The sequence below is a fragment of the Salmo trutta genome, chromosome 28 (assembly GCF_901001165.1).
Source record: "Salmo trutta chromosome 28, fSalTru1.1, whole genome shotgun sequence".
In the NCBI taxonomy this organism is placed as follows: Eukaryota; Metazoa; Chordata; class Actinopteri; order Salmoniformes; family Salmonidae; genus Salmo; species Salmo trutta.
The window spans coordinates 31571349-31592684 of record NC_042984.1 but is presented as its reverse complement, the minus strand read 5'-3'; the positions used below and the strand labels follow the sequence as shown (position 1 = coordinate 31592684).

At 42.9% G+C, this 21336-nt stretch overlaps 2 protein-coding genes across 11 annotated transcripts in view; one reads left to right on the top strand and one right to left on the bottom strand.

The window, feature by feature from the left end:
• The window catches only part of noc2l (NOC2-like nucleolar associated transcriptional repressor), a 29493-nt gene extending 27731 nt beyond the window's left edge, over positions 1 to 1762 (bottom strand). Inside the window, exons 1-4 of the mRNA XM_029719621.1 lie at positions 1664 to 1762; positions 1023 to 1163; positions 709 to 895; positions 303 to 419 (exon numbers count right to left, since the gene is read on the bottom strand). Coding sequence (XP_029575481.1) covers positions 303 to 419; positions 709 to 895; positions 1023 to 1163; positions 1664 to 1689 — 471 coding nt within the window. The 5' untranslated portion in view covers positions 1690 to 1762. The remainder of the gene's footprint in view (positions 1 to 302; positions 420 to 708; positions 896 to 1022; positions 1164 to 1663) is intronic.
• Positions 1763 to 1785: 23 nt separating this feature from the next.
• The window catches only part of LOC115166018 (kelch-like protein 17), a 32872-nt gene continuing 13321 nt past the window's right edge, over positions 1786 to 21336 (top strand). For 3 of the 10 annotated variants that reach the window (XM_029719624.1, XM_029719623.1, XM_029719622.1), the window contains exons 1-5: positions 1786 to 2064; positions 14207 to 14471; positions 14904 to 14972; positions 15550 to 15671; positions 18934 to 19155. In XM_029719624.1, the coding sequence (XP_029575484.1) occupies positions 2062 to 2064; positions 14207 to 14471; positions 14904 to 14972; positions 15550 to 15671; positions 18934 to 19155 (681 nt within the window). In that variant the 5' untranslated portion in view covers positions 1786 to 2061. Of the gene's footprint in view, positions 2065 to 4867; positions 5190 to 5210; positions 5523 to 13484; positions 13564 to 14206; positions 14472 to 14903; positions 14973 to 15549; positions 15672 to 18933; positions 19156 to 21336 lie in introns of those variants that run through there. The other 7 variants (XM_029719627.1, XM_029719626.1, XM_029719628.1 and 4 more) reach the window with 7 other exon arrangements.

Below are 21336 nucleotides of genomic sequence, written 5' to 3'. Positions count from 1 at the left end.
AAAGCCTCGACTTCATATAATACTATGTTTTTCCTTCCGAATTAATGCTGCCTGGTAGGCATTGTTTTTTAATCACGACACTCATGGGACAGTAGTTAACCCAGAGGTTTGAGAGGTGGAAGATGGGACAAAGCCCTATTCTATTTGCAGGGAGAAAATATGCGTCAAACGTTGGTTATTGAAAAGGACCATTATGCAACCTGCATCCTGGTGTCGTCTGTTTACAATGACTACACCTAAAGTCTGGTAGAGGAAAAAGGTTGAGGTCTATGCTAGGCGGATAGCCTGTAGGTAAGTGTTACCTTGATTGCGGCTTGCCACTCGTCAACCATTTTCTCTGTGACTTTGATAACATCCGCTGTCTTCTTGGATTTCTTGGTGGACTCTCCTTGTTCCTCATCATCATCAGAACTGGCCTCCTACAGTCACACATTACATTTTTCAGAATGTTAATTTTAAGGTTAAGGGCATTATAGAGACAAAGAAAACACGCTAAGGAATATAAATCATGAAAATGAACAAATACATGTTGAGTGTAAAATCCGCATCCCCTCAAATTTGACATTTACAAGTGTAAAATGAGATGTTCCTCTCCAATGCTGCTGGTTTAAGTCAAGCATAGGCTACCATTTTAGATCAGAAAAATCACTCTATACATCCTTTGAATTACATTTTCAGATCATGAAACATTTGTCAAAGTCCTGGTACCTCCAGTTGTTTGGGCAGCGTGTGGTACTTCCTCTCTTCCTCATCCTCGGAGCTGTCGGTGTCGTCAAAGTTGAGAAGGGTCTGGTCGTTCTTCTGCAAGAACTTATAGAACTCTGGATCTTTACTTTTTAGCCTTGACAGTGAGTCTTTGTGCTGAGATGCCTTGCCTTTCTTTTTGTCATCACCCCTGCAGGACAGGAAATACTAATGTATTAGGTAACATTCGACCAGGTGACCTGGGAGGACATTTGTATTTTTAGGGTATACTAAAGTATCTGGGGCAGACATTGACTGAAGAAATGAGAAACACTTACTTGTCTTGAGCTGCAGATTGCCCTGCTTTCTTCTTCGAATTCTGTCCATTCCGTGTAGGAGTGTCATCCTCAGAATCAGCCTCACCTGCCGAGTCAAAGCCAGACAGCAGGAACTCGTCCACACTGAGGTCCTCCAACTTCCTGCAACATAGAAACAATAAAACAGACAATTTAGCAAACATTAAGATATTTAATTACAAAGTCAAAGATCAGTTACTTAGCTATATTTAAACAAGCTAGCGAGTTTTATCAGATACGTTACAATAGTCTCTCTGCAGTGACTATGATGGCGAGTAAAGTTAGTTGGCTAAATTAGCTAGCTAGTTTGATCCGTTTAACATTACATTTCAATAAGCCATGCCAAAACAAACTTGAAAACTGAACAGGGGGAGTAACATGATGATCACTCAACTAACTTGGTTAGCGAGCATGCCAACCATTTCTAACCAAGCAAACTAGCTAACTATTAGCTAAGGCTAACGATCATTTCAAGTGCGCTATCAACTCCACTTTTAACATTCCAAGGCAAATAAAGAACGACACAAAACACTTGACATGTACAATACACAGAGAAACTAGCTACGTTGTTATTTCATAAAACAAATGTGTTCAGTACCTATATTTCACTATGAGCAACTTACCTTTTGCTTTTCTGTTTTCCTGCCATGCTGGATCAAAAACGTGACTACCACTTCGGTTCCCACAATGCAATGGTGTTAGTCTGTAGGGGCGTTCCAGCTCGTTTTTTTATGTCGCGCTGCACACCAGTGTCAAATTGCTGTAGACAGATGGTTTGATGACCATGCTCGCATGAGTAATTTACCAGAAGAGTTTGTGAAAATAAATACCGTTCTGGTGGGCAGGAGACGCTGGTGCAAACACTGATCGTCACAGCGGAGCTGTGTGTGTGACTCCGATGAGTCTCTCGCACACAAGTACAGGTGGCAAGGTGGACACGCTCCTGTTGAAAAGACAATGGCGCGATATGTAATTTTGGGATACAACATATCTGTGTGGTCTACCCTGAGGACAAGATCAAATGGTAACAGAGGTGGTTTGGTGACCACACTCGGGTTATTATTATGCCTTGCATCAGTTGCCTGCTGGGACCTAGAGAGTTGTGTTGACTGCTCCCCTAGTCGATACATTTCGATTTCTTCAAACTGTCCCTTGTATGTGAGTTTGTAGCCCCGTAGGTGAAATTTGGGCATGCCACGCTGACTATTAATTGGACCGATTGAAATTGTTAGTCGTCCTCGGTGGGGAAACTGTCGTTGTGTCAGGAGGCTCGGATGTATTAATATTCAGCAATGGTTTAGCAGGTTTATGCGCTCCTCTGGCATGACATCCGGGTTTGCAACCCACATGTTCGTTCACATTGATTGTATTGTATGAATGTGGTTCTTGAGGCATTACATTATTTCCCCAGTCATTGTGAGACTGATAGTCTGCGCAGCGTGACAACCAAACAATACGACCTCGAACGCCACCAATCTGACGCATGTTATGTGACGTTACATTAAATTATTTTAGCAAATCCAGTAGATTTTGCAGAGGTTGTTAATCTAAATAGATTTTGTATTCAGTTTCTCAATCGTTATCATGAGCAATAGCACAACATCTATCAGTTCACTTTCTGTGTTTTTGCACGATATAAAAACGGTTTTAAAATGCATATATCTAACGTTAGCTAGTTTCCCCTTTCAGGCTAAGTAACGTTACTTGTCGGTGTCAATTGTGTGTGCAGCGATATACTGTAGACTTATAGATAAAACGCATTGCTTTGATGCGACATGGGATGTTGAAGTGATGATTAACAATCCAAGACTGATAAATTGAATCTCTTGCATGCTGCACTTTTTGGACTACACCATATTGTTGTGTTAGCGAGCAACTGGAAAAGGTTACAAATAGAAATACATTTGTGCTGTCCTTGAGACACAGACGACAGCTGGTGAGTCTTGATTGCAAGCTAACTAGCTGAATCCCATGTCATTTGTCAAGGCGGCCGGTGTCTCGCCAGCTAGGTAAGAAGATAGCTATTGCAGCAATATCAATGTTAGTTATGCTTTAGCCACAGATGAAAGGAGAAACCTTTAGCTAGCCATCTGGAAGACTAGTCTAGTTTCTTTAATGTTAATCTCGTGGGAAACCAGACTCGTTTCTGTTGGAACGTGATCTTGACAAATCGGCTATATAGGATCGGACGTCCTGATTGCGTCACTGGTCTATCGAAGTTTTTGTCTGTCTAGACCAGTGGTATTCAAAGTTGGGGTCGCGTCGCGGGGGAAGTGCAGTGGGGTCAGCAAAACCCCAAAAAAGTACAGCTTATTTTATGGGACAATATACAAACGTTTTTAAGAAAGATGAATTCGAAAAATACAATTTTATTGAGTAATTTGTTTTATTTTCATTTTGATAAGAGAAGTGTAATGAATTGAATCAAGTCAAATCAAATTGTATTTGTCACGTGTGCCTTATAGTGAAATGCTTAGTTACAGGCTCTAACCAATAGTGCAAAAAAGGTATTAGGTGAACAATGGGTAAGTAAAGAAGTAAAATGACAGTTGAAAATAACATTAGCGAGGCTATATACAGACACCGGTTAGCCAGGCCAATTGAGGTAGTATGTACATGAATGTATAGTTAAAGTGACTATGCATATATGATAAACAAAGTAGCAGCAGTGTAAAAGAGGGGTTGGGGGGGCACACAATGCAAATAGTCCTGGTAGCCATTTCATTACCTGTTCAGGAGTCTTATGGTTTGGGGTAAAAACTGTTGAGAAGCCTTTTTGTCCTAGACTTGGCACTCTGGAACCGCTTGCCATGCGGTAGTAGAGAGAACAGTCTGACTGGGGTGGCTGGGATCTTTGACAATTTTTAGGGCCTTCCTCTGACACCGCCTGGTGTAGAGGTCCTGGATGGCAGGCAGCTTAGCCCCAATGATGTACTGGGCCGTACACACTACCCTCTGAAGTGCCTTGCGGTCGGAGGCCGAGCAATTGCCGTACCAGGCAGTGATGCAACCGGTCAGGATGCTCTCGATGTTGCAGCTGTAGAACCTTTTGAGGATCTCAGGACCCATGCCAAATATTTTTAGTTTCCTGAGGGGGAATAGGCTTTGTCGTGCCCTTTTCACAACTGTCTTGGTGTGTTTGGACCATTCTAGTTTGTTGTTGATGTGGACACCAAGGAACTTGAAGCTCTCAACCTAGTCCACTACAGCCCCGTCGATGAGAATGGGGACGTGCTCGGTCCTCCTTTTCCTGTAGTCCACAATCATCTACTTAGTCTTGGTTACGTTGAGGGATAGGTTGATATTCTGGCACCACCCGGCCAGGTCTTTGACCTCCTCCCTATAGGCTGTCTCGTCGTTGTCGGTGATCAGGCCTACCACTGTTGTGTCGTCTGCAAACTTAATGATGGTGTTGCAGTTGTGCCTGGCCATGCAGTTGTGGGTGAACAGGGAGTACAGGAGGGGACTGAGCACGCAGGTAAAATATGTTTATGTACCAATTTTATGGTTATTAGATTTGGGGTAGGGTTTGGTGTATACAGAAATTCTTCCGGAAAAGACTGGGTCCCCACTGAAAACTTTCAATACCACTGGACTTGATAGAGGATGATCATTTGCTGGAGGTTATGTTTTGTGCCTTGTTGAGTGGCCAGAAGGTCCAGAGTAGCCTCCCAGTGAGCAAAATGATATTAAAAAGTAGTCTTTTATAGATGTTTCAAGTTATTAGTCATATGTACAGTATATACCAACAAACGAATTGCTTACTTGCAGGTTCCTTCAACAATTATAAATAATAAAATATAAGAATACGGACATAAAATGGCTCAGTAGAATAGAATAAACATGGATAAGAGCATCTGCCGTAAATGTAAATTAACTCTTGCAAAGCATGCTGGATATTATTGTAATGAGCTCCATCCCCAAAAAAGACCACATTTGGTTGGACCAGACCAAATCTGAACCAATCATAGAAGTCTGTTTGGGCCAACTCGAGGCCGGGAAAAAAACGACGTCTGTAGACGTTGAAATCAAGGCAAGGGTGGACGGACCAAATCGCAATGTCTATGGACGTTAGCGTCGGACGGTGCTCACTGGGCTGCAGCAGCACTGTCGATTTAAGGTGGTCTAGATAGCATCTTAGACATACAGGTAGTTATAATTTATGAACGTCACAAACGCGTTTTACAATTACACAGCCAACAAACATTTCCTACCTAGGTTTCGTTTTATCTACGCGACAAGGTATCTAAGCATCACTTCTTCAGGTCCACCTTAACATTTGATGTCACTCATTGGTCATGCAGTTTGCATTTACGTACGTCAACAACATGATTGAATAGAGGCTTTCTTTATGTCGTATGCTTTACTCATATGGACCGAGACAGGCAGTAGAGTTGATCCATTTGGATGCATCTCGTGTTGTTTTCACGTTCCCCATCATTTCAGTGAAGAGGGGCGACGAAACTGCAACGTTTATCACCGGTAATTGGATTTTTTTTTGCATTTTCTTGCTGATGACACTGCTATTCGAAGTAGATGGTGTGGGAGTTGGGGTGCAGTACCACATCTTTAGGAATATAAATGAATAGAAACAAGCTCAAGTGGGAAGGCGTGATGACAGCATGCATGTTGTTAAACGAACAAAGATGGTGACGGTCACAACGGGGAAATGGCCTGCATAAATTGAAGCCGTATGTCTAGCAGCCATCCAGAATGCTGAATGAGTCAGAAAAAGGAAATGTGTATGTGGAATAGCTTTGTGTTGCATGGCCGCGGATAATGCAGTCGGTGTGTCTTTTACTGCAGTGACTAAATGCATTCTCATAGGTGGAAAACTTGTATGCGTTAAAAATACAATGGTCTTGAATGCAGTGGCGGACGAGTTGATTTAAAAAAAATAAAATAGCCTTATTTATATTACACCATATTCACCCAGCTCAATGAAACATAGATGGGCATAGGGAAAATCCACCTAAACCTATCATGAAGTTGCTACAACCTAGCCTATGAATGAAAGTTTACAACGTACGCAATGTTCATAGGTCGAGAGAAATGTGAGTAATCAAGGTGGCAAACATTGACACAGATAACGACTTGCACACTATTGACTGCATCTAACTGATATAGGGTGTAATCATTAGTCCAACAGTCAGGTATATTCAGCCCGTTTCGTTTTAACAAACGGTTTTTCAACAGAATCGGCGGAATGAATACATCCCTAATCACACGCAAACAGTTCACTTCATAGCGGCCACAAACGGTGCTTTCGGGAAGTATTCAGACCCCTTGACTTTAAGTTAGCCTTATTCTAAAATTGATTGAATTGTTTTTTTTTACTCAATCTACACACAATACCCCAAAATGACAAAGCAAAAACAGGTTTTTAGAATTTTAAAAAACGGAAATTTTACATAAGTATTCAGACCCTTTACTCAGTACTTTGTTGAAGCACTTTTGGCAACAATTACAGCCTCGTGAAAGATTGGGTGCTACACCTGTATTTGGGGAGTTTCTCCCATTCTTCTCTGCAGATCCTCAAGCGCTGTCAGGTTGGATGGGGAGCTTCGCTGCACAGCTATATTCAGGTCTCTCCGGAGATGTTCGATCGGGTTCAAGTCCGGGCTCTGGCTGGGCCACTCAAGGACATTGACTTGTCCCTGAAGCCACTCCTGCGTTGTCTTGGCTGTGTGTTTAGGATCATTGTCCTGTTGGAAGGTGAACCTTCGCCCCAGACTGAGGTCCTGAGCATTCTGCAGCAGGATTTCATCAATGATCTCTCCGTACTTTGCTCCTTTCATCTTTCCCTCGATCCTGACTTGTCTCCCGGTCCCTGCAGCGGAAAAACATCCCCACCGCATGATGCTACCACCACCGTGCTTCACCATAGGGATGGTGCCAGGTTTCCTCCCTACGTGACGCTTGGCATTCAGGCCAAAGACATCAATCTTGGTTTGATCAGACCAGAGGTGCCTTCTGTCATGTGCCTTTTACTGAGTAGTGGCTTCCCACTGGCCGCTCTACCATAAAGGCCTGATTGGTGGAGTGGTGGAGTGCTGCAGAGATGGTTGTCCTTCTGGAAGTTTCTCCCATCTCCACAGAGGAGCTATGTCAGAGTGACCATCAGGTTCTTGGTCACCTCCCTGACCGAGGCCCTTCTTCCCCGGTTGCTCAGTTTGGCTGTTTGGCCAGCTCTAGGAAGAGTCTTGGCGGTTTCAAACTAATTCCATTTAAGTATGATGGAGGCCACTGTGTTCCTGGACCTTCAGTGCTGCAGAAATATTTTGGTACACTTCCCCAGACCTGTGTCAAGACGAGCCTGTCTCTGAGCTCTACGGACAATTCCTTTGACTTCATGGCCTGGTTTTTGTTCTGACATGCACTATCAACTGTGAGACCTTATATAGACAGGTGTGCCTTTCCAAATGATGTCCAATCAATTGAATTTACCACAGGTGGACTCCAATCAATTTGTAGAAACATCGAGGATCAATGGAAACAGGATGCACCTGAGCTCAATTTCGAGTGTCATAGCAAAGGGTCTGAATACTTATGTAAATAAGGTATCATTATTTGATATACATTAGCAAGAATCTCTGAACCTGTTTTCACGTTGTCATTATAGGGTATTGTGTGTAGATTGTGGACATTTTAGAATAAGGCTGTAACGTAACAAAATGTGGAAATTGGGAAGGGGTCTGAATACTGTGGCGGTTTTGGCGCCATGATCTTTGCAAGGCAGGGTTTACACATACAAACACATACCACCAGTCCACGTAAATGGTTGACACGGTTTATTTTTTATCAGGTACCGGCAGAGTTCGTGATATACAAAACTCAAACAAGCAAAGTAAATACATCGTTACCAGTGGAAGGTCCTCCAATCTTGGTCTTTGGGGGTTCACTCCGTGTTGAAATCATCAGTTCCTTTATTCCGGTAAACCTCCTTCTCCACCGTATGCTCAGTCTCTCCAATAGCCTCCTGTTCGTTCACCCGCTGGGGTCAAATAAAAAAAACCCAGGGCGTGTTTAAGTAGAGGCCCTGATTCGTTTCACCTGTCTGCAGTTTAGTCGCTAAATACAACTGGAGACAGGTGTGGCTGTTCTGCTGCAGTCTGGAAGTTTCCTCTGAGCTGACCATGGTCCTGCCTCTGGGGAATACTTCCCATTGCTGTCTATGGTCCTGGCAGCCAGAAAACACAGAAACCTCGCAGGCACATACCGTCCATCCACAACACAACCCCTGAAACCGCTACAATAGTCGCTGAATGCGCCACAGGATGATCTCTTTGATTGTTGTATAATTTCTTCTCGTGTCTACGCGCTCTTCTCCCTCACCTTTTCCCTTCGCTTGTGGACTTCAGTGCACAACACATCAGCAGTTTGTGACCATGCGAAAAAACCCTTCCAAGCCAAACCTTCATATCGTAACTGCTAACCGCTACACACAGCCTACATCATTGTCACCATATTATAATGCCATAGTAAACATAGCTACTAGATCTAACGTGTTAGTAAACCCGCTACAATCATGCAGTACAGTGTACAGTCAGCAAATAGTTTAGCAGTTGCACTGGCATGCTCCAGTGGCAATAAATTAAAAAACCAAAATCTTACCTTGACTTGGAAGACTTCAAGTGTTGGATAGCTATAGGCAGCTAGCTAACATTGCATCCCTCACTGTTTGAGCCAGGTGTTTGAGTAGGCTAAACTAGCTAGCTGCATTCACTAGCTAAGTAAGTGACATTTTTTTTAAATATAACTAGTTCTCTCTCTCTTGCTACCACATTTTATGCACTGCAGTGCTAGCTAGCTGTAGCTTATGCTTTCAGTACTAGATTCATTCTAGAATCCTTTGATTGGGTGGACATGTCAGTTAATGCTGCAAGAGCTCAAGATGGGTTGGAGGACGTTGTCATAATTACTGTGTAAGTCTATGGAAGGGGGTGAGAACTACAAGCCTTCTAGGTTTTGTACTGAAGTCAATGCACCCAGAGGAGGATGGAAACTAGCTGTCCTTCGGCTACAACATGGTGCTACCCAGCAGAGTGATGTTGGGGCTACTGTAGACCTTCATTGCAAAACAATGTGTTTTAATCAATTATTTTGTGACATGAATATATTTAGTATAGTGTTGTCTTAAAAGGAACTTAAAAAAAACTGAAATTCTTCAGAGGGGGATAGTCCTCCCCCAAGGAGCCTCCGCTGCTTAAATGTCATTTTAACGTTTGCAAAGTATCAATGTGCAAAATAGCCTGATGCCAGCCATTTGCCCTGGGCATTAGAACATGTCTGTATTAGTGTGTCTCTGTCTCTGTCTCTCTCTGTGTGTGTGTGTGTGTGTGTGTGTGTGTGTGTATGTGTGTGACACAAGCCCTATGCAGCAGTGGTGACATTTGACACGCTTCTCCGTCTATGGTTAAACAATGAATTTGTTAAAGGATATTTTTGTGCACTGTACAGTTAAAACTAATGCATCCTACACTGATATATTTAGTACAACGTCTCCATAGAGTCTATGGAATCTATAGCACACATAGATAGTGGATTCTTAAAGTGTAGGCCCTAGGTTATCAGGCATGAAGATCCAAAGCAAGATCGTGTTACTGTTATCTAGTTGGTTTTTAAATCAATCCCCGATTGTGCACCCCAATACATATCAGACATGCTGTTGAGTTGTGTACCCAGTAAGTCCCTCAGGTTCTCTGGCACTGGCCTTTTAACTTTCCCAAAGCCTAGGACCAAGAGGCATGGAGAGTCAGCCTTTAGTTACTATGCCCCCTGCATCAGGAATAACCTGCCAGAGAACCTGAGGGGGGCCGAAACTGTGGACATATTTCAAAGAGATCTTAAAACACACCTTCTTAGCTTTGCTTTTCCTTAGGGTGCTTTTTTTAAAGTTTTTTATTGTTATTCTTTTGTTTTTATCCTCTTATGTTTGTTCTGTAGTAAATTCACTACTTGGTCAAACGTATGTGGACCCCCCATCAAATTAGTGGTTTCTGCTATTTCAGTCACACCAGTTGCTGACGGGTGTATAAAATGGAGCACACAACCATGCAATCTTCATAGACATACACTACCGTTCAAAAGTTTGGGGTCACTTAAAAATGTCCTTGTTTTTGAAAGAAAAGCACATTTTATGTCCATTTAAAATAACATAAACTTGATCAGAGGTACAGTGTAGACATTGTTAATGTTGTAAAGGACTATTGTAGATGGAAACGGCAGATTTTTTTAAATTGAATATCTACATAGTCGTACAGAGGCCCATTATCAGCAACTATCACTCCTGTGTTCCAATGGTACGTTGTGTTAGCTAATCCAAGTTTATAATTTTAAAAGGCCAATTGATCATTAGAAAACCCTTTTGCAGTTATGTTAGCACAGCTGAAAACTTGCCTTCTTTAGACTAGTTGAGTATCTGGAGCATCAGCATTTGTGGGTTCAATTACAGGCTCAAAATGGCCAGAAACAAATAACTTTCTTCTGAAACTCATCAGTCTATTCTTGTTCTGAGAAATGAAGGCTATTCCATGTGAGATATTGCCAAGAAACTGAAGATCTCGTACAACGCTGTGTAGTACTCCATTCACAGAACAGCGCAAACTAGCTCTAACCAGAATAGAAAGAGGAGTGGGAGGCCCCGGTGCACAACTGAGCAAGAGGACAAGTACATTATTGTCTAGTTTCAGAAACAGACGCCTCACAAGTCCTCAACTGGCAGCATCATTAAATAGTACCCGCAAAACATCAGTCTCAACATCAACAGTGAAGAGGCGACTCCGGGAGGCTGGCCTTCTAGGCAGAGTTGCAAAGAAAAAGCCATATCTCAGACTGGCCAATGAAAAGATTAAGATGTGCAAAATAACACAGACACTGGACAGAGGAAGATTGGAAAAAAGTGTTATGGACAGATTAATTTTGAGTGGTTCGGATCACAAAGAAGAACATTCGTGAGACGCAGAAAAATTAAAAGATGCTGGAAGAGTGCTTGACACCATCTGTCAAGAGTGGTGGAGGCAATGTGATGATCTGGGGGTGCTTTGGTGGTGGTAAAGTGGAAGATCTGTACAGGATAAAAGGGATCTTGAAGAAGGAAGGCTATCACTCCATTTTTTTAACGCCATGCCGTACCCTGTGGACAACGCTTAATTGGAGCCAGTTTCCGCCTACAACAGGACAATGACCCAAAGCACAGCTCCAAACTATGCCATAAATATTTAGGGAAGAAGCTGGTATTCTGTCTATAATGGAGTGGCCAGCACAGTCACTGGATCTCAACCCTATTGAGCTGTTGTGGGAGCAGCTTGACCATATGGTACGTAAGAAGTGCCCATCAAGCCAATCCAACTTGTGGGAGGTGCTTCAGGAAGCATGGGGTGAAATCTCTTCAGATTATCTCAACAAATGCCAAAGGTCTGCAAATGGAGGATTCTTTGACGAAAGCAAAGTTTGAAGGACACAATTATTATTTGGACACAATTATTTCAATTAAAAATCATTATAACCTTGTCAACGTCTTGACTATATTTCCTATTCATTTTGCAACTCATTTCATGTATTTTTTCATGGAAAACAAGGACATTTTCTAAATGACCCCAAACTTTTAAACGGTAGGGTACATTGGCAGTAGAATGGCCTGTACTGAAGAGCTCAGTGACTTTCAATGTGCCACCGTCATAGGATGCCACCTTTCCAACCAGTCAGTTCATCAAATTCCTGCCCTCCTAGAGCTGCCCCGGTCAACTGTAAGTGCTGTTATTTTGAAGTGAAAACGTTTAGGAGCAACAATGGCTCTGCCCTGAAGTGGTAGGCCACACGAGCTCACAGAACGGGACCGCCCTGCACTGAAGCGTGTAGCACGTAGAAATCGTTGGTTGCAACACTCATTACCGAGTTCCAAACTGCCTCTGGAAGCAACAGCCAATAACTGTTAATCGGGAGCTTCATGAAATGGGTTTCCATGGCCGAGCAGCCACACACAAGCCGAAGATCGCAATGCCATGCGTCGGCTGGAGGGTGTAAAGCTTGCCGCCATTGGACTCTGGAGCTGTGGAAACTCGTTCTCTGGAGTGATGACTCTCGCTTCACTATCTAACAGTACAACGGACAAATCTGGGTTTAGCAGATGCCAGGAGTACACTACCTCCCGATTACTTTTGCATAGTGCCAATTGTAAAGTTTGGTGCTGGAGGAATAATGGTCTGAGGCTGTTTTTCATGGTTCGGGCTAGGCCCCTTAGTTTCAGTGCCGGGAAATCTTAACGCTACAGCATACAATGCCATTCTACACAATTCTGTGCTTCTGACTTCACCGCAACAGTTTGGGGAAGGCCCTTTCCTGATTCAACACGACAATGCCCCCGTGCAGAAAGCGAGGTCCATACAGGAATGGTTTGTCGAGATCAGTGTGGAAGAACTTGACTGGCCTGCACAGAGCCTTGACCTCAACCCCACTGAACACCTTTGGGATGAATTGGAACGCCAATTGCAAGCCAGGCCTAATCGTCCAACATCAGTGCACGACCTCATTAATGCTCTTGTGGCATTACTCCCGCAGCAATGTTCCAACATCTAGTGGAAAACCTTCCCAGAAGAGCAGAGGCTGTTATGGCAGCAAAGGGGGGGATCAGCTCCATATTAATGGTTACGATTATGGAATGAGATGTTTGACAAGCAAGTGTCCACATACAATAAAAAGTATTTACATTATTTATTTTCTTTGTCGTTTTCCAGTGAAGTATATATTTAATTTTACATGTAACCTTTATTTAACTAGGCAAGTCAGTTAAGAACAAATTGTTATTTACAATGACGGCCTACAACGGTCAAACCAGACGAAGCTGGGCCAATTGTGCGCCGCCCTATGAGACTCCCCAATCACGGCCGGTTGTGATACAGCCTGGATTCGAACCAGGGTGTCTGTTGTGACGCCTCAAGCACTGAGATGCAGTGCCTTAGACCACTACGCCACAAAAATTATCTCTGTTTGGGCTTCTTGCAGTCAATTTGCAGTCTACAAATTATTTGTAATTATGTTCCAGTCCCTCGACCATCCACTCAATAAAAACATCTTAGTCTAGTTGATGATCCCTGGTCTACTGCTTATCATGAGGTATTCTAACTTGGGTGAGCAGTACCTCGAGACTTACTTAATATTAGAGATTGCGCACCAGCTGTTAACAAAGAGACACCCCTCCCCCTTGAGTTTACCCCAGGCAGCCATTCTGTCCTGCTGATGCATAGAAAACCAACTAGATGTATATTATCCATGTCTTTGTTCAGCCACGACTCCGAGACACAGGATAATACAGTTCTCCAGTGATTAGTTTTTTTGCCAATAGAATGGATGGAAAAGGCGGTTTATTTACTCGCCAACGTAGTTTTGTCAGGTTGCCTGCAAGTCGGCCTCTCTAACACAGTATCTTCCTTTTCCGAGTCTCAGGGATTAGGGCCTTGTCTGAGGTGAGCAGTTTATCGTGCACTGCCGACTTGTTGAAGTAGAAATCTTCATCCAAATCGAGGTTAGTGATCACTGTTCTGATGTCCAGAAGCTCTTTTCAGTCAGAAGAAAAGATGGCGGAAACATCATGTACAAAAAAAGTTAAGATCAGCGCAAAAATACTCACAAAATAGCAGAATTGATCAGGAGCCTGTAAAACGGCAGCTGTCCATTGCAGCGCCATTCTCATCTATAGAGATTTACCATGCAAATAAATGATTACCATTATGTTGTTATATTGGTAAAAACAAAGTCAAATTGATTCATTAATGCATACATGGCTGTCTCTGAAGAATTTTGACTTGAAGAAAATGTAATATAATGATACTGAAGATGCCAAACAATTGAACATAGCAGTAGCTGAGTTTATCTGTCTGCATCAAGTGCCATTCTGTGACTGTGGCTAATATGGCTTTTTTGTTTATGCCACCGTGGTATCGTTTTGGTATAGAGTATTGTGATACTAAACCTGGTACCGGTATCGAAGACAAAATTCTGGTATCGTGACAACATTTACACAATCTGCTGATCTATGACACAATCAGTAGCCTAGTAGATCAAATAATAATAATTCAGCCAGGGGGTAATTGTATCAAATTGGGGTCAATTGAATTGCGTTGTATTTGTATGGAATAAACCAAAATGGCTCTTCTTGTGTGTTGCAGTCGCCCAGAGTGAGGCCCAGGCAGGAGCCGGCTGCTGCTGACCACGGCACCATGATGGAGGGAGGCATGCAGCTGCTGAACCGTGACGGCCACAGCATCTCGCACAACTCCAAGCGCCACTACCACGACTCGTTCGTGTCCATGAACAGGATGCGCCAGCGTGGCCTGCTCTGCGACATCGTGCTGCACGTCTCCAACAAGGAGATCAAGGCGCACAAGGTGGTGCTGGCCTCCTGCAGTCCCTACTTCCATGCCATGTTTACAAGTAAGTATCCCTCCGCGGAGTTCGCTCTCCCTGCTACTGAGACTGCTCTTCCGTTCCTCCACGCCTTCGCAAGTGTTCACCACTTGTGTTAGTCACCCCCTTTTAGCCACCGTCTTACTCTTTACCCTTCCCTGTCTCTCTTCCACGCCTCATTACACTATTGAAGCTTGCACAATTCTCCATTGCTACGGAATATAAACAAATTGGATGTGTTTAAATTATTAGAACCATGTGTGTGACATGTTTTTGCCGATTCTTGGTTGATGCTTAAATGAATTGTGCTTTGAACTGTGCTACATTTCGCTCAATGTGTGAGTGGCATCTCACCTTGTGAGCAACACCTCATTTGTTTGCTCTTACTTCCTCACCAGTGACCACTTCCTTCCTCCTCCCTGTTGTCTGTGTGCGTTCTCTTTCCTGTTGGGGTCATAGGTCACCAGGTGAGGTGTGTGTCCCAGTTTTCCTCCTCCATCCTGCAGCTCAGACTAGAGCTTTGTGAGGGTATGTCCCTGGAGAGAGAGGCGTTAAGACTTCCCACTAGGCTTCTTTTCAACTGACCATGCTTTAAACCTAGGCCTATGCAAATCTGCTGATATAGCCGACAAATCTAATCAATATAACCAAAACGCTGGTGTGCCTGTGTGTGTGTGTGATGGCTCTTTTGATCTGTTGGCACAATTGAACTCCCTTCCATGCTGCTGTAATCATGCTTCTTCACCAGCGTTTGGCTTTAGTGCAAGTGCTGCATAGATCCAGGGATCAGAATTACACAAATATTGTCTGACAGTCAAAACAATTGATCACAGACTGCTACAAATGAGTGCTATGCAGTGACTGCCCTATAAGAATGTGTGTCTCGGGAGATAGAAGTGCTCTATGTGAGATATACTGTATGTGACAATTAGAGTATACCATGTTAAACACACACACACACACACACACACACACACTCTCTCTCTTTTCTTTTCAGTTAAATGTACGTAGAGATGAGTGTTGTATTGGATTGTCCGCACAGACACAGGCACATGTATTGCAGACTTTATTAAGTGGAAAACTCTGTCTGCCTCTGGTCACGCAGATGAGATGTCGGAGAGTCGTCAGACCCACGTGACCCTGCATGACATTGACCCCCAGGCGCTGGAACAGCTGGTTCAGTATGCCTACACAGCAGAAATCGTGGTGGGGGAGGGCAACGTGCAGGTAGGGAGAAAAGTATCAAAAATAACACCCTATTCCCTATAGAGTGCACTACTTATGTGCATTGCATAGTACTCTGGTGAAAAGTAGTATGTCGGGAAGACCGCCATTTGTGACGCAGCCCAAATGTACCATCATCATTCTAAATTGTAGTCTTGAACACTTTCTTGAAGCGTATCTTTTTCTCTGACCACTGGTACCTAGCGAAGGGTTTAGCGTCAGAGTTACTCAGAAGTTTGTGGAAGGCACAAAATCAGGGTTTAAGATATATTTGACTCTTGTTGTAATATCTTTGTCTTCTTAGCTCTGAAGTCATTTGGAGCTAAATAATTGCCCTTCAAAACCTTTAAAGTATTCCACAATAAGATACTGATACTTACAGTGCATTCGGATTCATACCCCTTGACTTTTTCCACATTTTGTTACAGCATTATTCTAAAATTGATTAAATCGTTTTTTCCCCCTTCATTAATCTACACACAATAAATGGCAAATCAAATACAGGGTTTTAGAAATGTTAGCTAATTTATTACAAATAAAAAAACTGATATCACATTTATATAAGTATTCAGACCCTTTGCTCAGTACTTAATTGAAGCACCTTTGGCAGCGATTGCAGCTTCGGGTCTTCTTGGGTATGATGCTACAAGCTTGGAACACCTGTATTTGGGGAGGTTCTCCCATTCTTATCTGCAGATCCTCTCAAGCTCTGTTGGATGGGGAGCTTTGCTGTACAGCTATTTTCAGGTCTCTCCAGAGATGTTCGATTAGGTTCAAGTCTTGGCTCTGGCTGGGCCACTCAAGGACATTTTAGACTTGTCCCGAAGCCACTCATGCGTTGTCTTGGCTGTGTGTTTAGGGGTGTTGTCCTGTTGGAAGATGAATCTTCACCCCAGTCTGAGGTCCTGAGCGCTCTGGAGCAGGTTTTCATCAAGGATCTCTCTGTACTTTTCTCCGTTCATCATTCCCTCGATCCAGTCCCTGCCGCTGAAAAACATCCCCACAGCATGATGCTGCCACCACCATGCTTCACTATAGGGATGGTGCCTGGTTTCCTCCAGACCTGACGCTTGGCATTTAGGCCAAAGCGTTCAATCTTGGTTTCATCAGACCAGAGAATCTTGTTTCTCATGGTCTGAGAGTCTTTAGGTGCCTTTTGGTGAACTCCAAGCGGGCTGTCATGTGCCTTTTACTGAGGAGCGGCTTCCGTCTGGTCACTCTATCATAAAGGCCTGATTGGTAGAGTGCTGCAGAGATGGTTGTCCTTCTGGAATGTTCTCCCATCTCCACAGAAGAACTCTGGAGCCCTTCTCCCCCGATTGCTCCATTCGGGCCGGGCGGCCAGCTCTAGGAAGAGTCTTGGTGGTTCCAAACTTCTTCCATGGAGGCCACTGTGTTCTTGGGGACCTTCAATGCTGCAGAAATATTTGTGTACCATTCCCTAGATCTATGCGTCAACACAATCCTGTCTCGGAGCTTTACGGACAATTCCTTCGACCTCATGGCTTGGTTTTTGCTCTGACATGCACTTTCAACTGTGGGACCTTATATAGATAGGTGTGTGCCTTTCCAAATCATGTCCAATAAATTGAATTTACCACAGGTGGACTCCAATGACGTTGTAGAAACATCTCAAGGATGATCAATGAAAACAGGATGCACAGAAGCTCAATTTCAAGTCTCATAGCAAAGCGTCTGAGGTTTTTGTTTTATAATTTTAATACATTTGCAAACATTTCTAAAAACTTGTTTTCGCTTTGGCATTATGGGGTATTGTGTTTACATTGATGAGGATTTTTTTTTATTCAGTCCATTTTAGAATAAGACTGTAACGTAACAAATTGTGGAAAAGGTCAAAGTGTCTGAATACTTTCTGAATGCACTGTACATTACTTCGTAGAAGTATTTATGTTCCTAACCCTTTTTTATATACAGTTGAAGTCGGAAGTTTACATACACTTAGGTTGGAGTCATTAAAACTCGTTTTTCAATCACTCCACAAATTTCTTGTTAACAAACTATAGTTTTGGCAAGTTGGTTTCGGACATCTACCTGGTGCATGACACAAGTAATTTTTCCAACAATTGTTTACAGACAGATTATTTCACTTATAATTCACTGTATCACAATTCCAGTGGGTCAGAAGTTTACATACACTAAGTTGACTGGGCCTTCAAACAGCTTGGAAAATTACAGAAAATGATGTCATGGCTTTAGAAGCTTCTGATAGGCTAACTGACATCATTTGAGTCAATTGGCGGTGTACCTGTGGATGTATTTCAAGGCCTACCTTCAAACTCAGTGCATCTTTGCTTGACATCATGGGAAAACCAAAAGGAATCAGCCAAGACCTCCAAAAAAAAAGAATTGTAGACCTCCACAAGTCTGATTCATACTTGGGAGCAATTTCCAAACATCTGAAGGGACCACGTTCATCTGTACAAACAATAGTACGCAAGTATAAACACCATGGGACACGCAGCAAAGTAGATGGCATCATGAGGAAGGAAAATTATGTGGATATATTGAAGCAACATTTCAAGACATCAGTCAGGAAGTTAAAGCTTGGTCACAAATGGGTCTTCCAAATGGACAATGGCCCCAAGTATACTTCCAAAGTTGTGGCAAAATGGCTTAAAAACAACAAAGTCAAGGTATTGGAGTGGCCATCACAAAGCCCTGACCTCAATCCTATAGAACATTTGTGGGCAGAACTGAAAAAGCGTGTGCGAGCAAGGAGGCCTGCAAACCTGACTCAGTTACACCAGCTCTGTCAGGAGGAATGTTCCAAAATTCACTCAACTTATTGTGGGAAGCTTGTGGAAGGCTACCTGAAATGTTTGACCGCAGTTAAACAATTTAAAGGCAATGCTACCAAATACTAATTTAGTGTATGTAAACTTCTGACCCGCTGGGAATGTGGTGAAAGAAGTAAAAGCTGAATTAAATAATTCTCTCTACTATTATTCACATTCTTAAAATGAAGTGGTGATCCTAAATGACCTAAGCTGGGGAATTTTTCCTTGGATTTAATGTCAAGAATTGTGAAAAACTGAGTTTAAATTTATTTGGCTAAGGTGTATGTAAACTTCCGACTTCAACTGTAGTACCTTGAAATCCCATCCCATTTGTCACATCCTTTCCCATCACACCATAAACCTACCCTGTACTGTACAATCCTATACTCTTCCTCACATCCCATCCCATATAATTCTGCCACATTCTACATAATGTTTTATATCACTCCATCCTCTTCTGCTTCCAGACATTGCTTCCAGCAGCCAGCCTGCTGCAGCTCAACGGGGTGAGGGATGCCTGCTGCAAGTTCCTCCTCAGCCAGCTGGACCCTTCCAACTGCCTGGGCATCCGCAGCTTTGCCGACACGCACTCCTGCAGCGACCTGCTCAAGTCTGCGCACAAGTACGTCCTGCAGCACTTTGTGGAGGTGTCCAAGACTGAGGAGTTCATGCTGCTGCCGCTAAAGCAGGTAGGGGCCAGAAAGAGTCCTGAAATAGCATGTTATATGCTTTTCCTCACAGAACGACTTGATGTTGCATTTGGTGGCAGCGTTGGGATCTCCTTTAGCTAATGAGTTGCATTGGAATTGCACTTTTGGTGCACTTTGACTTGCGCACTGATGTTGGGAGTCTGTAAGCTGTAGACACACTAGGTATATAGCTCTGGTGAGTGCTGTCCACTTCTCTGGTAGTTAGTAATTGAAATACACACTGAGATAGGTTAGCTTAGCATTAGTCTCCTCCCTCTCCGACTCTCCTTCTCTGACACTCTCACCCCTTTTCCGGCAAAAAGAGGAGGACATCTGGTCGTGTTCTAACCTTTCCTCAACCCCCTCAAGGGCCTTCAAAGAGCAAGCAGCACAGACAAGTGCGTAGTGCCCTTTCAACACTCACTAGACAGAAATCCTCAGCTCCTTGTCAATCAATGTCTCTTGTAGTTTAACTCGTCGTGATCTCCGCCTCCCTGACCCGTACTAGTTTTATGTCACGTCAACTCAGCGTCTGGACTTGTCCAATGACAGCCTTGTTGAGGGTCATACCCTTGAAATGGTAATCAGGGAGAGAACTTCCAAAGATGGGCGTGTTCCAGGCCGACTACATTGCAGACGTTGCTCGCTACCCATGGTTGCTTGTCATGTTATCGACTGCACAGTCGGGCATCTCATTGCTATGTCATGCGAAGTAGTTAGCTAGTTAGGCATTGTGAGATCTGGCATGCGTCTGCAATGTAGTCAGCCTGGAACACAGCCATGGTGTATGTATTGTTACAAGATGCCAGGAGACCATTAGAAGTGAATGGGACAGTTAGCAACCTAGCATCATGTGGAAAGAAAAGAACGCTCCATGGATCCTTTGGGAAGATTTGAGGTGTTGAAGTCAATAGTCTGTTAGGGTCTGAGTTGGTCTTAGAGGCATACCTAGGTGTGTTTATTAGTGAAAAGACGTTTAGAGAGATGTTGTCAGACATGACAGGTTAGGCCAGGGATCATCAACAAAGATTCAGCCGTGGGCCGTTTAAAAAAAAAAAAAAAAAAAAAAAAATATTGAGTGGATGATCAGAGGGCCGGAAGATAATTACAAATAATATTGTAGACTGCAAATTGATTGCAAGAAGCCCACATACTGTATGAAATTTTACTAAAATGTTATCTTTTCAAACCTTGTTTACATTTGTATACGATCAAATGCAGTGAGCTCCTAAAGTATTGGGGCAGTGACACATGTTTTGTTGTTTTGGCTCTGTACTCCAGCACTTTGGATTTTAAATGATGCAATGACTATGAGGTTAAAGTGCAGACTGTCAGCTTTAATTTGAGGGCATTTTCATCCATTTTCATCCCACAAATGCTAACCTCCCCTGTTATTGTAATAGTGACAGGTTAGCATGTCTTGGGGTTATGATATTTGTGCGTCTAACTTTCTCACTCATATTTATTCACGATTCATTCAGGACTATCCGTAATCATTGTAGCATCCACATTAGTAGAAGTGTTTAGAAACATATTATGTTCTTGTTTTAAGTGACTCCAAAATGACATTATGTTATTTACCATTCATTTCTATAAGGCACAAAATAATCTGAAACGCAACAAAAAGGAACAGCAAATGCAGCCAACAAGATTTTATAGTCACAAGCTCGATGTAATCATTGTGTGCTAGGAATATGGGACCAAATACTAAACTTTTGACTACTTAGATACACATAAGTGAATTTGTCCCAGTACTTTTGGTCCCTTAAAATAGGGGGGGGGACTATTTACAAAAAGTGCTATCATTTCTAAACGGTTCACCTGATTTGGATGAAAGTCATTGTACCCTTTCAAGTCCTGGAGTACAGAGCCAAAACGACAACAACGTTTCACTGTCACAATACTTCTGGAGCTCACTGTATCTCTCTCTATTAAGCGTGACTATACTTTGGATCAGATTCCCAAAATTAAAATCACTTGGAGTTCATTTGCTGGTGTTTTTAGAGTGTTTTATGTCCAATGTTTTTTCTTTTAATTATTATTATTATATTATTTTTTTGCTCAGAAAATTTGGGGGGGACAAATAAAGTCACCTGGGCCACCAGTTGGGGAACTCAAGGTTAGGATATGTGACAGCTGTGACGACACCAGCTGTTAGGCAGGGGCTATAAAATGTTTTTC